General features: G+C 38.5%; 1 protein-coding gene across 1 annotated transcript in view; it reads right to left on the bottom strand.

Annotated features, from left to right (window-relative positions):
• Positions 1-646: 646 nt before the first annotated feature.
• Positions 647-17248, bottom strand: part of LOC107702445 (actin filament-associated protein 1-like 2) — a 39073-nt gene continuing 22471 nt past the window's right edge. The window contains exons 4-19 of the mRNA XM_016504766.1: positions 16231-16310; positions 9919-10030; positions 8189-8397; positions 7238-7417; positions 7070-7147; positions 6860-6944; positions 5968-6063; positions 5671-5882; positions 4715-4860; positions 4277-4391; positions 3836-4042; positions 2714-2999; positions 2391-2564; positions 1992-2182; positions 1463-1615; positions 647-722 (exon numbers count right to left, since the gene is read on the bottom strand). Coding sequence (XP_016360252.1) covers positions 696-722; positions 1463-1615; positions 1992-2182; positions 2391-2564; positions 2714-2999; positions 3836-4042; positions 4277-4391; positions 4715-4860; positions 5671-5882; positions 5968-6063; positions 6860-6944; positions 7070-7147; positions 7238-7417; positions 8189-8397; positions 9919-10030; positions 16231-16310 — 2351 coding nt within the window. The 3' untranslated portion in view covers positions 647-695. The remainder of the gene's footprint in view (positions 723-1462; positions 1616-1991; positions 2183-2390; positions 2565-2713; positions 3000-3835; positions 4043-4276; positions 4392-4714; positions 4861-5670; positions 5883-5967; positions 6064-6859; positions 6945-7069; positions 7148-7237; positions 7418-8188; positions 8398-9918; positions 10031-16230; positions 16311-17248) is intronic.

Genomic DNA, 17248 nt, shown 5'->3' with positions numbered 1-17248 from the left:
GTGTTATTTTGGTGCCACCTACTGGAGAAAATGCAGTTTTCTTCCATTTCAAAGCAGGTTGCCTTGTGCTCAACTATTGGTTTTGCATAAATATGAATTGTTGTCAGTACAAACTTTTATTTGAATAAAAAGTGCATGTTTCAGCTAGCGTACAGTAACAAATCAAAAACACAGAACGGATATGTAATATATATTCACATCTTGGTTACCAGCATACATGAACCAAGCTACAATGTACCAGAATAGCTGATTTACGAATTTTTGAATCTAAATGTTTCAATCTAAAAATAGTGGTTCTCGAAGCTCGCCTAACTGTTTTTTTGGTCTCTTCTCAAGCTTGTGAAACATCCATCAAATAATGTGCACACCACTGGAAGAGTTATTTCAGTTATTCCCTTCCTTTCTCTTACATAAAATTGACTTGAATATATTTAAAATCGATTGTCGACCAGTGGCGTTATTTGGCAGGGAACAGAAAATATTGTCTTGGATCAGCTGCCTGCATGTACCCAGTACCATCTCAGCCTCTGAATGCAGAGAAGCAGGGACGAGTGGAGGGTGATGTTTTAGAGAGGCGGAGCCTGCAGGTCATTGGACACACCCTCTCTCTCTCTCCCTCCCTGCTTGAAGCATTTGCCTTAGCAGTCCTTTGAGCTTTGGCTAAAAAGTCAATTTGTGCTGTCTGTTCCTTTCCACTAGGTTGTGGATTTTTTCTCCCACTCCTGCAGAGAGAGAATGACATAACACAGGAATATATTATATAAAAATAATAATAATATATTTAAAAAAAACAATGACTGAATAAACTTCTGGTGGTAATGGTTTCAGATAGTAATACCATTAGAACTTTGCATAACCATATACCATTGTTATATATACACACTACCGTTCAAATGTTTGGGGGAAGTAAGCTTTTTTAAATAAAGAAATTAATGCTTTTATTTAGCAAGAATGCATTCATTTGATCAAAAGTGACAGTAAAGACATTAACTTTGTTACACAAAAAAATTATTAAAACAAAATGCTGTTCTTTTGAACTTTCCTTTCAAAGAATAATGAAAAAATGGCTGCTGAAAATTCAGCTTTGCCATCAGTGAATACATTTTTTTGTAGTAAAACATGATAGTTATATACAGTTATTTTGTAGTAATATTTCACAATATTACTGTTTTTACTGTATTTTTGACCAAATAAATTGGCAACCTTGGTCAGAATAAGAGACTTTTGTCAAAAACATTTAAAATTTAAACAAACAAACCTTTAAATGGTAGTGTATATACTGCTATACATATGGTACTTTAATGTACTTCAAAGAATGCAATGGAATTGCCACGGTGCAAGTCCAAAAATCATGTTAATTAGTACTTTTTTGTGCATAGTTGCTTTGATTGAGAAATGTATTAAATGTTATCAAAAAGCTAAGCTCTCTGTTAGGACTATGGATGCATAAGTGGACTCTGACCTTGGCTTTCTGCAGAACGTTTCCTTTGCCGGATGCCATGATGGACAGGGGTCTGTTCTTCAGCGCTGTGGCGGAGTTGACAGGTGAATCTCCATCGTTAGTGGTGTTGGTGGGTGTATTTGGAGCAGGGCTGGATACTGGTGCCATCTTGGGCTAGAATACACAACAATATAATCAGCTAGACTTGTGTTGCTCAAAAAAAGTAGAATTATTATAAAACAGTGGAATTTTGTTCTCAACTATACTGAATATTTATTTCCCCCTAGTATGCTTATGTCAGGTAAGCAGCTCCTTTGGTTTTGCAACAGATTATACACTACTATTCAGAAGTTTGAGTAGGTACGTTTTTTATTTTTTGCTTGTTTGTTTTTGAAACACGTATCTTATGCTCACCAAGGCTGCCTTTATTTGATCAAAAACACAACACAGTAAAAACAGTAACATTGTGAAATATTACAATTCAAAATAACTGTTTCTGTTTTTTTATATTATATATTTTAAAATTCTTATTTGCTGTCGTCATACTAACCATTGAAGAAGTTTCCAGTAGACTGCTATCTACCGTGGTGCCCAGTGTAAAGGGTCCAGCTTCCACTTTTCTCAAATTCTCCTTCACCTCCATCAGGCTAAGCTCCACCTCCACTCGCCGACGCTCCGCCTCACGACACGTCTCCTCCATCTGCTTCAGACGAGCCTCCAGAGAGGCCTGCTGAGTAGGGTCTATACAAGCCATAATCAAAAGCATTTATTAGCATTTTACATTTAGAGTGACATTGTGGTGTTATGGTATGTCAGAACTAACAAGTAATATATAAAAACAATTGCAATTTGAAAATAGAAAGAAAGCACAAAGTTGAAACACCATCAAAACTACTGCTTTTAACACATGGGCATTTCCAAACATGACCAATAGGTGGCGCTGCAGTACCTTGGCAGGAGCTCAGCTCCTCTTTCACCTCTCGTCTGTCTTTCCTCAGTGTGGCCAGAGTGTTTTTAACCCCCTCCCTCTCTCGTTCCAGCCGGTCTCGCTCGTCGGTGTAACGCCGCACGTCGGCTTCCGTCCTGTTCTTCCCTAATTTCACCTCAACCGACCCCGGGCCTGCTAAACATGAGGGAATGTGTAGGAGCTTTGAGTCATGACCTACATTCACATACTGAAGGTATGCTCACTTGAGTGCATGGCTGGGAAAAGCACAGCAGGGTAAATAAATAAAAGTTTTGTAGGTCTGTTTTACAAGTGACGACCCTTACCTGCTGGAGAGAATTTGAGTTTATCGAGAAATCTATCTGTGCTGGCGGCTCTTCCTCTGGAGGTGGGTGGACTCTGGGGCGTCTGTGCAGATGTATGGGGTAGGGTTTGGGTTTGGGATGGCATCGAGGTGGGAGAGGCCCTCTTTTGAGGACTGAGGAAACTGATTCTTTGAGTCTGGACGTGCAGATTGGGGGCTGGAGAGGGGTCTGTGTCCACTCTAGGAGCAACAGGTGGAGGATCGAGGTTCTCTGTGCTGCTTGGTAATGAGCTTTCATTTGTTTCATTCTGTTTTAGACAAGAATTGTATAGAAGGTTTTAAACATTTGTTTTAAAATATTTGTATATTTACACTGCCGTTCAAAAGTTTGGGATCAGTACATTTTTTAATGTTTTTTAAAGAAGCTTCTTATGCTCAAGGCTGTATCTATTTGATTAAATGTACAGAAAAAAAACTTTTTATTCATCAAAGAATCAAATAAAAAATGTATCACAGGTTCCAAAAAAATATTAAGCAGCACAACAGTTTCAACACTGATAATAAATCAGCATATTAGAATGATTTCTGAAGTATCATGTGACACTGAAGACTGGAATAATGGAAGTAAATCACAGAAATAAATTATATTTTAAAGTATATTAAAATAGGACTCCAATATTAGAAATTGCAATACTATTTCACAATATTACTGTTTTTTCTGTATTTTTGATCAAATAAATACAGCCTTGATGAGCATAAGAAACATTAAAAAACATTAAAAATCTTACTGATCCCAAACTTTTGAATGGCAGTTTATGTTTTTATTTAATTTTATATCAATATTAATAAGTAAATATTTGTATTCTGGCACTAACAACACCAAGGTAATGCATTTAATTACCAGGGAATGCACATACTGGCAAAATGTATATATACACTCATTCAAAAGTTTAAGCTCAGGTAAATTTTTTTTTTTTTAAATAAATTATTTAATGCAAGGATGCTTAAAATGTATGAAAAAGACATTTATAATGTTGCAAAAGATTTCCATTAAAAATTAGTCAATTTAAAGAAATGAAACACATAAATAAATAGCTCAAATTTAGATCTATTAACATGTATTTTCCATTTTAAAATGGTTAACCTCTTTAGGGTGTAGCTGATCATCCTGGGGAGCAGCTGAGGGACTGAGCTCTGTCTGTGCGGTGTTGGACGTCTGAGGTGACACTCTGCCCGAGCTCGTGTGCAGGAAGGAGCGAACCGGGATCAGATCCAGATACACTCTGTCCTTCCCGTTCTCCTCGCCGCTTGCTGTTCCCTCCTCGCTGTCATTCTGAACCTCTTGAACCTCCTACAGCCGGAGAGAGCAACAGTATCAGAGAAACATTATTGAAGTTGGACGGCCTGCAGGGTTACAAAAACACAACACTTTCACAGCAATGACTTCCTGTCACTCTTATTATTTTTGGCGGAATGCTTAGTGAATCTTCCACTATCCTGAGTCTATGACTCAAAATAAGCACAGCTGCAGGAAAGTGGGTGCTGTAGATTAATGACAAAAGCATGGCAAGGGTGTCTCACCCACCTCCTGTTCGTTCTCTGTGGATGGCACATCATCGTATATGTCATCACAGGTATGAGAGTCTGACGGAGGGCTGTCTGTGTATGTGTTGGGCTCTGAGTACCTCCTCTGCATTAGACTGACAAATACAAACAAATCAGGCTCCAAAATCTCAAAAAAGCAAACAAACCTCTCATATGACTATGCATATGATTCATAAGTAATATGGGCCAATTTTATGGTGTATTTGTGTATTATGCTATATTTTATTTCATTTTGTCTGTTTACAGTCTCAGCCTCAAGGCTATTGTTCAAATTTTCTCCTTTTGTACACCATGGAAGAAACCCATGCAGGTTTGTGAAAACATATGAGGGTGAGAAAATGACGACAAAATGTTCATTTTTGTGTGAACTATACTTTTTTTTTTTTTTATAACAACTGATGTACATGAAGTAACTTACTACATGGACGTCTTGGCAGCATTGACAATACTGGATATTCTCTCAGAGTTCACATAGTCGTAGGTGAGATCTTCTGGGTCTGTTTTGGTGCCTGTCTGTGACAGTATGAGCCCTAGCCAGTGGCCCATATCAGCAGAGGACTTAGTCTGAGAGGAAAGAGGAGGATATTTAATCATCGATGCCCCGTAAGATATTCATATATCTTCACTGGTGCAGCTAGGCCTGGTAAAACTATCTGCCAAAAAAAAAAAAATTGCATAAAAAAAATTCTATTTCAGATTCTATCAAGAAAATCTATTTATCAAAAAATCCAGAAAAAAATGCATCACAGTCTCTGCAAAAACATTAAGCAGCACAACTGTTTTCAACATACTGTAGATAATATTAAGAAATGTTTCTTAAGCACCAAAACAGCATATTAGAATGTTTTATGAAGGATCATGTGAGACTGAAGACTGGAGTAATGGCTGCTGAAAATTCAGCTTTACCATCACAGGAATAAATTGCATTTTCAAAATATTAAAAAAGAAATCTGTTATGTTAAGTTGTAAAAATATTCCACAATATTAGTGTTTTTTTCTATATTTTTGGTCAAATAAATGCAGCTTCGTGAGCACAAGAAACTTCAAACTTTGGAACAGTAGTGTATATCATTTGGAAGTGTCCATTATTTGTTTAGCACATAAAAAATTAGCTGTGAATCACACAAAGCTGTATACACCAGAACTGAATGAAAGAGGGGAGTTCTCAGAAATCTCATTCAGGCTGTTGGACTGATGCCAAAATACACGAGGGCATCAGACAGTGAGACTGGGAAAAACAGTGGCTCATTATGCGAGTGTAACGAATTACTAATCAGTCACCTCTGGTCTTCTGCTTTACTGTAACAAACAATTGTCTTATACAGATGTTATACACCACAAACTTTGAGGTTTGAGTGACCTCTCTTTACTCACTTCTAGGATTACGAGCTCCTCTCCATCCATTTGGATGTGGAATGAGTACAGGTGCTCAGGGCTGGGGTCTGGCAGGACCATGCACCCCTCCAGAGCCACTGGCTGCTGGGATGCTTTGCTCTTGCTTTTGTCGTTGTAGATCCAAAGCTGCCTGTCCCTCACTGAGCACCACCTGCTTCTCCACTGAGTGTTCACCAGGACGTTTAGGTAGCCTGGAACAAAGAGAAGGTGATGAAAATGGTAGGTTTTGTGGAAGTTTTTAAAACTTGTCAACTAATAATACTGATGATTGGTTACCTGACGTATCCACAGTCTTCTCCGGACTTTCCAAAGAGGAAACCTTCTTTTTTCCAATGTTCATAAGGTTACTAAACTTGCCGTATTTCTTCTTAACTAAAGTTTAAATGACAATTGAAAGGTAAATATTAAATACAATTACAATAATATAACTACTACAGTAATATTGTGAAATATTATAATTTAAAATAAATTTAAAATGTAATTTATTGCAGTGATGGCAAAGCTGAATTTTCAGCAGCCATTACTCCAGTTTTCAGTGTCACATGATCCTTCAGAAATCCTTCTCATATGCTGATTTGATATCAATGTTGAAAACAGTTGTGCTGCTTAATATTTTTGTGAAAACCGTGATACACTTTGTTTTCCAGGAATATTTGATGAATATAAAATTCAAAAGAACAGCATTTTTTTAAATATAGAAATCTTTTATAGCATTACATGTCTTCAGTGTAAATTGTGAAAAATATTATGCATTTCTGCTAAATAAAAGTATAGAAATTACTTAAAAAATAATACTGACCCCAAAGTTTTGAACTTGTATGTGATGCATGTATACACACTATAATCAATTAAGCTTTCTACTCTGGAAGTGCCTGGTGAGGTATTACAACTTTAGTTGATCGCCTCGTTTCTAATGATCATGATGCATTTTTTATTCTTATATCAATGTATTTCTATTGAAAATAACAGGTACACAAAGTTATCAACTGTATTTGTATTGATACTGCAGTCAAGTCTGCAACTGATTTTACAGCTGATTGGTTCATGGTTAAGCAACATTCTTAGGTGACAAGCATCTTCAACTCTACCAGTTTAGACAACTTCAAGTCACTTCCAGTGTAGTCAAGCAAACAGACACCTAAGAATTGCTGCAATGGTCCACTCTCACCATCTTTGTTCTCCAGGTTCTCTGCGTGACTGTCTGTGCTGCTGCCACTCTCAGACGCCACTGAATATCTCTCGCTTTGCTCACCCTGCCAGAAAGGGCAGAACTTTTAAGCTTAACATGATACAGAGACTACTTTATGAAAAATCCACCCAAAATTGGACAGAGTTTCATACATAAATCAATCAGAAAATAAACCCCAATCTATCATACCTTAGTACAGATGAGTGTTGGAGAGTCAGTTACATCAGCAGATCCTGCAGTATTCTTCGGACTAATTTCTTGAATAACCTTGAATAAAGATGAAAGGCTATAAACAATGTCCGCACAAACAGAACACTGATTATTCATCTATATGGGCCAGACCCCATTGGCCCTCACCTTTAGCCATTGTTCAGCCTGCTCTTTGCTCTGCAGTCCCAGGACAATGGCTTCTCCACCCAGTGGGGTTATTTTTAGCCTGTGCTCTTTCCTCTTAGTTTGTTTCTCTTTGTAGACAACACTGCAGCCCAGCAGACTGATATCCAGCAGTGGAGTCTGATCCTTTGAGCTTTTGTAGCACTGAACACAGTAGCATTAAAAAAAAAATCAGACACTGACTATTTTAATTAAATATAATTCCTAATAGAGCTTTATTAAAAATCGTGGATATTCCACTAGTGCTAGTAAATGTCAACATAAAAAATGTTTGTAGCAAAAATAGATCATGATGCTAGCAACGCCAAGGTCATGGGTGCGATTCACAATAACTGCATGAACTGATAAAATGTATAGCTTCAATGCAAGTCAAGTCAGCATCTGCCAAATGCATAAATGTAAATGTTAGATGCAAAACGGTTGCATCCCATTTTTCTTCTGTAATGAGACATTTTTGAGGATTTTTATGGGTGGAACTTGATTTTTTTCCCACTGAAAATTGACTGAATCATGAAATGTTCCATGAGAGGTGGATGAAGGGGAGAGCTTTTTCAAGGTCTTTAAGAGGTCTTGGTGACACCATCCAAATAAAGTCACTTTAGGGGTGGCGCAAGTTATTACATTTTGATTAAAGATTACAAAAAGACAAACTTGTATTCTTCATAATTATGTGCAACAATAAACCATACACAGGTAGACCAACGTGCATTTAGAAAGTAAATATGGTCATTTTTTTTATTTATGTTGACTAAATTGTCTGTTTGAAGGGAATATTAAAGTTAAAAGCAAACATTTAAGTAAATAATTACTGCTAGTATTAGTAATACATGTAAACATTCTGTGTACACATTCATATCATAGATGAGCTATGGGTGGGAAATGGGTGTCACTGACATAAGCAATGATGTCACATACCAAGAGACGATGTTCACGGATGACACACAGCTGTTTAGCCCACTGGCCGAGCCACTTCTTCCTCCAGAGGAAGGCACAGATGCGTGCATCTTTCATTAGCTCGATGGATGCCTCTGGAGACGGCCACTGGTGCTGCGCAGTGGACTTACCCTTCGTCACTTCTTCCTCATCATAGGACTCGTACGAACTGCTCACTGGTTCTGTATCTTCTGTAAATGCGAAATGTGAGAAATATATGAATCAATAAGCAAAGGCGGCAAGGCTGGCCTCATTGTTCATTGCCAGTGCACTGGGATAAAAGAAAGTAAAAATCCTCTAAATAGCAAGTAATTCCCTACAAATTCTGTTGAATTTAGCATTGTGTGAGAGAATTGTAACTCAAAAATGTTCTGTTTTTTCAGTCCCGTGTGAGTTTCTTCCGTGGAAAACAAAAGGAACGAGATGAGGATTAGTAAATCAGAACATGATGGGGGGAATGATTGTTTTTTAATTGGTTTGTCTAGATAGTTTAGTCTAGATAAAGGTATTTCTGAGAGCTTTGGGGCACAGAGAAGTAAGAGTACATCATGAATATGGCAGGCATGCTCTTAAGCAAGCAAGCACATGCAAAGTCAGCAGCCTTGAGCCTGGATGCATTAAACAATGAGGTTTTCTCAGAGCCGTGCACTTCACCGCAGCCTATAAAGTTAGTGCTGTTTGATTGTTTTTCTCTCTTGATGTATGTACACTGAGAGAAACAGAGATAGATACCCCGAGTGATCACAGCATAGACCACACTGTTTGAAGCTTCTATGCGCTTCCTGACCCCTGTGATGATGGCAAAGCACCCAAAATCTATAGAAACACAGGAGGACAATAAAAGGGGAAATGCAATAAGGGAGGAAGAGAAAAAAAGATCAGGTGAGAAGCTGTAGATAGTGAAACCTTATGTGGCTTACATGTCACATGAAAGAAACAGGAAGAGTAAACAAGTGTGTTTGATGCATGAGAAATGTTCATTAGTATTGCAATACTGATATTTTGGGGCTGCACTAAATATTTGTGTCTTGTGGTTTTTATGCAACCAGCAGCATCACTGCTTGTATTATTTTATGCTTTCATCACTGTCAAAACGTATCCAAGTAGAAATTCACTCATCCTAAACCATGAGGCTTGGCTTGATATCAGCTGCCGAAACATCAGATTTTGGCCATGCACAGCCCTTGTGTGTTGATTTTACACAGCACAGCTGCATGCTAATGCCTCTGTATCCTTTGACCAAGAAGAGACGTCATCTTCTGAAGAATATTGTAAATGGTTGTCCCCCCGCTGGGCTGAACTCTGCAACCCCAGCCAAGTGCCCCATCACTGTTGGCCCCATTTCCTGGGCTCACGGTCAATGTTCCGTCACTGTGTGCCCAGAGCCAGAGAACCGGCTACTGTTGAACAAAGACCATCACTGTTTTCTGCGCTCCCTGCCCGCAGGCTTCTCTGTATCACAGTAAAGCTGTAGACTACAGTGGGACTGAGCTAAAACAGAGCACTCAATGACCACAGGTTGCCTCTCGTAAGACAAAAGTGAAAAGGACAATGTTGAGGAAAATAAAAAGTCACAAATCACTAACCTAATCTTTGGAAATATCCTTTTTTTAACCAGGTTATAAATGGCTTGACATGAACGTCAAAGTAAAGAATAAACCATAGAATATAATGTGTATTTAGGTCAACTTTGGACCCAATTTGAGACGTACCATTGATGCTAATAGGATCATAGGGTTGTGGATCTTCATAGTAACTTTCAGTCTCTATACACGCAGGAGCAGGAGGTGGTGGAAGAGGAAACGGCTCCCTTCCCATGTTGCACTGAGATAAAAAGAATGAGAAAAAAGAGAAAGATAATTAACATCAGAGATAAAGAAAGAAAGAGATAACATTATGTCAACATACTGATTATTTAATTGAATTATAATGCCACTTTCATGTTTTTTCTATTGAAAATGCTGTTATGTTGGATGCTGGCCTCCTGAATGTGATTTTTATTAAATAAATATATTTTAAAAATTAAATTAAATTAAAGAGTAAATAAAAAAATAAGTCTGTATAGGGACCAACTCTCACTATTTACTACTTGCTTATTAGCATGCCTATTATTAACATATTGTCTGTTTATTAGTACGTATAAAGCACATATTCTGCATGAACATATTCTACATCACTAATCCTACCCAATACCTAAACTTAACAACTACCCTACTAACTATTAATAAGCAGCAAATTAGGAGTTTACTGAGGCAAAAGTTGTAGTTAATGAATGTTAATGGCGAGAATTGGACCTTAAAATAAAGTGTGATCAAAAATTGTTATCTAATGTAGTATTAGAATAAAAGATCAGGAATGTGTAATAAGAAAACAAGTCAATTTCAGGAAGGAATGACAGGCAAGACATCCTTGATCAGCCAGCTTCACCACACCATGCTGATCAACTAGCTTAACTACCCACGTTTTGCTGATTAACTGCATGACTAGCTGGAGCTAGACCACCAATAAACCATCATAAACCAGCCTGATCCAGCATGGAAACCTATGCTGATCTTTTCAGCAGACTTCATAAACACAATGTGCAAAGTACACCAGCACAGAGACTGTATCCAAGCTGAACATCTCTAACACACTCCCATGTAATGAATCTAATAGAGGGACTCTCAAGAGATGAGCTTAACTAGTCGTTTCTGCACCTGTCTTTCATGTGGGCTTTTCTTTCTGACCGAAGGGCGATTCTTCCTCGAAACTGATCTCTCTCTCTGACCTCAGCCATGCTCAGCTTGAAAAGGAATCCCACATGTGTTTGCCTGCAGGAGTAATGGTTTTAAAAGGGTGTGGAGCTAGCGATGAGGTTTCCCAAATCAGCCAGTTCATAACATTACTAAATTCCCCAATGATACCCACAATGCAATGACAGCCCCTGGGCAAACTGAACACGGATCCTCTCCTCATGACACACACAGGGCTGATTAGGGCTAGCGGTAGCTTGTGAACCATAAAGTTGAATGATGACAAGAGGTTACAGACAGACGGCTGGGAAAATCTCCTCTTGCCTGCATTATACTTTATACTAAGTGGCTGGATTGAAACCTCCTGTTTGACTTGACGTGCTTGTGCTTCTCGAAAGCAGAAGTGAGGCGAGCAGGCAGGCTAAGTGATGGCAAGGCATGTATATAAACAACTGGATGTCAAGGACACAGGAAGTTGAATGCAAAAGCTTGCTAGAGGCTCCGCTTCAATAAGTCATGCAGAACGAGAGTCAAAGAGTTATGTGATCTCAAATGTAAAGTGACCAACAAAATATATTAGGGTATATTTTGGTGGGAAAATAAGAGCAGCCCAAAAGAGAAGGAACATGTCGATTGAACTGTGTAGAAAGTATTGTTTTTCTCACATCAACCCCAATTCACAACCCCCACATTTTTCGCTTCATCCCGCCCTCGCTCTTCTGACACTCAACATTAAATCTCTGAAACAGAAAACAGTGTGCTGAGTCCTCAGGCATCTGACAATGATTAAAAAGAAATTGAAGGCATTTCAGGGAAGGCTACAACTCTGTATCACTTCTTCTCCGGCCACTGCTGAAGGTCAAGACCATGTCCACATCCCAGTATCAACATGACAAAAGTGGTATCTGTTTATATGCTGTTAATTGGATATAAAAATCACTGTGAGTAAAAGACAAATCCTAAAATCTTAGTACTGTAAATCGAGACTGAACTCCACCCAAGGCTTGTTTTCATAATCTAATCCACAAATCACACCATCTTCTCCTTAAAATGAAAAAAAAGAGTTAAAGAAAAAAATGTAGTCTATATAGGAAACATTTCAAGAGTAAGACATAAATAATGATAAAGAACCAGTCTTTGGGACAAAAAACAAAAAATTCAAGTGGGCAAGAGACCAAAAGAACACCCAGAACATGGAAAATCCCCCCGTTCCCATGCCAAAAATCCAGTGAAGAAAAAAAAAACTCACCAGGGCCAAAACACTTCTGAGGTAGAGAGGGTACTGAAGGAAAATAATCTTTTTAGTCTTATTAAAAACAGGAGTGGCTTTCTGAACTACTGTCATCGCTTCATTTATGGGTTTCTGTCTTTATTAAAATCATTATAAGTCAACTATGGGAAAAAATAACAGCATAATTATTTAATTAAATTGTTTAATCAAATCAACTTAATTTAAACTCCATTAATTCAGAATTACATTGGAACTTTTTTTGTAGCATTAGTGCTGATCATTAACCACTACTATTTTGAAGTCTGTGGCCTCAATGCTATTTTAGTGTGTTGCTATTTTCAGTCCAGCAAGTAGCTGTGAGACTGCAGCGTGTGCACACTTCTGTTTACAAGTCAAATCCAAACAGAAACACTAACTGACTCGAAGTCTAACTTTATAGTTCATGAACAGAGTAATCTGGGTACGAACAGGCAGGAGAGAGGTGTTATGGGGCCCCCTTGCAGTTTGGGTCAAAGCATGGACGAAAGTGAAGAACAAGTTGAAGAGTCCACTGGAATTCTGAGAGTACGGGTTGAAGAGAGAGTTTTCACCATAGACAGGGCTGTCCTGGAGCAGAACTGTGAGTATTTCCGTGCTCTCTTCCGCTCTGGGATGAAGGACAGTCAGCTGAACGAGTTGCACCTGCAGGGAGGCTTGAAAGCCAGGGGTTTCCTCATCGCCATGGCAGTTTCCAGGGGTGAGTGCCCTGCTATAAGAGACCCAGACGAGATTGTGGAGGCTGCCGAGTGTGCGGCCTTCCTCCAAGTCGACGTCCTGGTCCAGCACTTGATAGACCTTCTTGATACTGACAACTGCATTCTTCTGTACCACACAGCAGCGGTGTACGGCTTGTGGAGGTTGTTTCACAGCGCTGCAGTGTTCATTCGTGATGCTTATAGCGACGTGCAAGATGCTCTCGAGGCACTTCCAGAAGAGCTGATCTGCTACGTTGAGTCACATTCACCAGCATCGTTTGTCGCTTTAGGGACTCATTCGCCATCCATGAAGATTCTGCAGGACTGCTACAGGACGGTGTTTTACCTCGATGAGAAACCGGGTGCTTGGAAATATCTGACTGATCTACCAACAGACGCCAGCACCTCTATGGCCGGGGTGGCTGTTGTGGAGAACCGACTGTATATCGTTGGAGGAGTGCGAGGAGTTAGCAAGGAAACGGTTGACTTGAGCTTCTGTTATGACACAGATTCCAACACTTGGAATGTGTTCGATGGTCCTCAGCAGTCTAGGTATAACTTTACCCTGGTGGGTCACAACGGACATTTGTACGCCATCGGAGGTGAATTTGACAAAAGGATCATGTCCTCGGTAGAAGCGTGTGATGTTTCTACGGGCGCATGGACATTTTGCAAGCACGCACCTCGTTCGGTGGCTGCGGCGGCTAGTGCTGTTGCCAGGCGTAGGATATTTATGTGTTTCTGGAAGCCACCAGATACTACAGACATTTATGAATATGCACCTATAAATGACAAATGGACGCTGGTCACCACTATGGTCAAGCCTCAGAGTTACGGACACTGCATGGTGGCTCATGGCGACAACCTGTATGTCATAAGGAACGGCCCCTGTGATGACTTCCTGCGCTGCCTCATGGACTGCTACAACATCACTACGGGTCAATGGACGGCCATGCCAGGACACTACGTCAATAGCAGGGGTGCCCTCTTCACGGCTATGGTGAGGGGGAACTCTGCGTTCACCGTCAACCGCAGTTTGACCCTGGAATATGTAATTTGCGGTGACAAGTGGAAGCCTCGTAGACAGATGACGGGTTTTCCAAAAAGTGGCTCGCTTTGGACTTGCTTACTCAGACTGCCTAAGAGCACAGATGCACAGCAGGAACGTGATGCAGAGGAAGCCCTGGAGATGGACGCCAATGTGCAATGTGTGGAAGAAGATTCAGTAGAGGCTAATTATCCACCGTAAGGATTGCAGATCAATCTGTTATTTTATTTGCAATCGTAATTAAAGGAGCAGTATATTACAAAGTGTTTCAAACCTGTATGACTTTCTTTCTTCTGTTGAGCACAAAATACTTTTTTTTAAATGCACTGTACACTGTTTTCTATATTCTTCAAAATATCTCCTTTAAAAAACGAAAGTCATACAGGTTTAGAACAACACACGATTGAGTAAATGATGATAGAATTTTCATTTTTGATGACAATATTTCCCTTTAATTATTTAAATGCACAAATTCATCTAATGTTCTAAACAGTAAATAAAAGCAACTGTCTCTTTGCATACTGTCAACGGCAAATGAGAGACACACAATAAATAAATAGGTGTTATAAATAAATAGGCCTAACGTTTCTTGTTCCCACACTTACAGTATGCACACGCACACGGGTCCATGCTCTAACTGCGGTTCTCTAGCCTCTATAAACATCTCCCCGATCACTTGTGCAGCTGCTGTTAATCAGCCCCAGCACCCTGCAGATGGGTCTAAAGTTCAAAGACTTCTCACTGGAGCGCTCTAATACTCTCCATCCTCCTGTCTGTCTGTATGTCTGACCGACTGCAGACTCCCACAGCAGATATAGGAGCTACAAAGTATTTAAACGCAGAGACTCCACGCTTTTGCTTCCTTACTTGTATTTCTATCATTTGATGAAAATGAGCATGTTATCTTTTAGGAGAATTACTGTTTCTAATCAAGGCAGGCTTCATTATCAACTAGTTATTTGGCTACTTTGTGGCTTATAAACAAAAACACACAGCCATTTTTTCGAGCGTGGGAAACAGATACATAACAAATATGTGGTCAAAATGAAAGTAAACAGTAGATAATAAATGACAGCAGGACCACAGTGTCTTGCATTGTAGGTAGTGAGATTGAAAGGCAGATATAGCTAAATGAAAATACATACATAGCTATATTTTTTATGTATATTGATTATATTCATCAATATGTATTTACTCTGTTATGGCTTCTTTTAACCAAACTGCAATTAAATAGAATCAAAATATTTAATGTTTATGTAAAATAAAGTACAAATCTAGTTAAAAATAATAATGGTATGTTATTCACACAGTGAAAAATAACATAATAATAATAATAATAATAATAATAATAATAATAATAATAATATAGAAATATAATATTTTAAATTATGCACCTTTACATGAGCCAATAAAATAAATATTAAGCAACATATATTTAACTTAAATATTTTAATACATGAAAAAAATGCTACGTCCAGACTTCCATGAACATTTGTTAGTGATGATGTAAACAAATCATTGATTCTTGAATTACTAAATCACAGATTCCTCAATCACTGAATATTTGAATTATGAATAAATTAATTGAAAAGCACTAAAAATGTGTGTTAAAATAATTGTGATATGCACAGAAAATAACTGCAAACATAGCTTGACTATTCAATATATACTGTATTGCCCAATCCTAATAGTAGATTATATATAGTGTTGCATTTGTGTTGGCGAAAGTTTCTTTTAAAAGTAATGCATTACAATACTGCGTAACTTTATTAAATGTAACTAATTGTGTTACTTAGTTACTTTTTATGGAAAGTAACTTGGTATGTTACTATTGTGTTACTTTTTGTCACCTGGGCTGGGCTTGCTTATTTGTTTTTTAATTAAAAAAAAAAGCAGTTTTATTTTTAGCAACTGTAAGGGCCATGTCACACCCCTTTACTCTCACCCTTTTACTGAGGCAGAAGGAAGTGCCTCTGCACCTCACTCCCAATTTTTCTCAACACGGGGTCAGGAGATATGTCAGTCAATAAATGGAAAAACAAAGTAACTTGCATTAATCACTTGAAAAAGTAACTAAGATATTTTGTTGTAAATTAAAATGTACTGTGTTACTGTAATCTACGTAATCTTGCATTATTTGTAATGCATTACCCAACACTGGTGTCATACTAGAATTTCAAAACAAACCTAGTGTGAAATGAATCTGTGTTTTTGTAATCTTTTTGCATCTTTGTCATTCTGTAAATAATGTTTAAATGAAGTTGAAATGAGTCACTTACTGGTCTGGGAGGTGGAGGCTCTGGTGGGTTCTTCACAGTGATGTGTTTACATGGTTCTCCATTGGCTTCTGGTCTGTAGACTGAGGAGCATATTGATTTTCACACAGAACAAAAGTGGCTGTTAATAAATAGACTGAAGACTTCTCAAAGCATTCATCAAGTGCAGCAATAAGAAGCACTGAACAGCTGTGCTTGCAAGCAACAAGTAAACATATTAATTCTGTTGTTCATCTGTTTGCATATGCTAGCGGCTCAGCTCTGGTAACATTGCATAGCCTGCGGCAGTCTCTTAGAGCTGATGGCCATATTCAGTGGCTTCCCATCAGACATTCCTTCGACTTCCTTTCCAAACGGTAACATCTGGGTTGCCGTAGGAACGCAAGGCGAATACCAAACCCGCACAGCAAGGGCTAAGAGTCACCAAAGAGTCAAGACACCATGAAGTGCTGCTTTTCACTGAAATTCGATTTATCCACACCACTTACAGTGGTGGCCAAAATGATTAGAACACTAGTATTTTCACCAGCTAAAAATGGTTTTAAATCAGTTATTTCTTTTGCTGTAATGTGTCAGGAATGACATGAAGAAACAGAACAAACTGAGACAGACTAAATCCAGAAGAACTTTGGCAACGTCTCCAAGATGCTTCAAGAGACCTACCTGCAAAGCTACCTGAAAAACTATGCACAAGTGCATCTAGGGCAAAAGCTGCTTTAAACGCAAAGGATGGTCACACCAAATGTTGATTTAATTTAGTTAATAGAAGTTAATTGATAAAGAAAATCTATTTATGACATTATTTTTAACAGCATCCTCATTTTACAGCATTTTGACACAAGTGCCTAAAACTTTTAACAGTACTGCAACTTTGCAGGTAGGTTTCTTGAAGCATCTTGGAAAAGTTGCCACAGTTCTTCTGGATTTAGTCGGTCTCAGTTTGTTCTGTTTCTTCATGTCATTCCAGACAGACTGGATGATGATGAGATCAGATCTCTGGCTGTTGTCAGACTCCATGTGC

The sequence above is a fragment of the Sinocyclocheilus anshuiensis genome, unplaced genomic scaffold (assembly GCF_001515605.1).
Source record: "Sinocyclocheilus anshuiensis isolate Anshui unplaced genomic scaffold, SAMN03320099.WGS_v1.1 scaffold190, whole genome shotgun sequence".
In the NCBI taxonomy this organism is placed as follows: Eukaryota; Metazoa; Chordata; class Actinopteri; order Cypriniformes; family Cyprinidae; genus Sinocyclocheilus; species Sinocyclocheilus anshuiensis.
The sequence above is the reverse complement of the archived record's forward strand: the minus strand, read 5'-3'. Positions and strand labels throughout refer to the sequence as shown.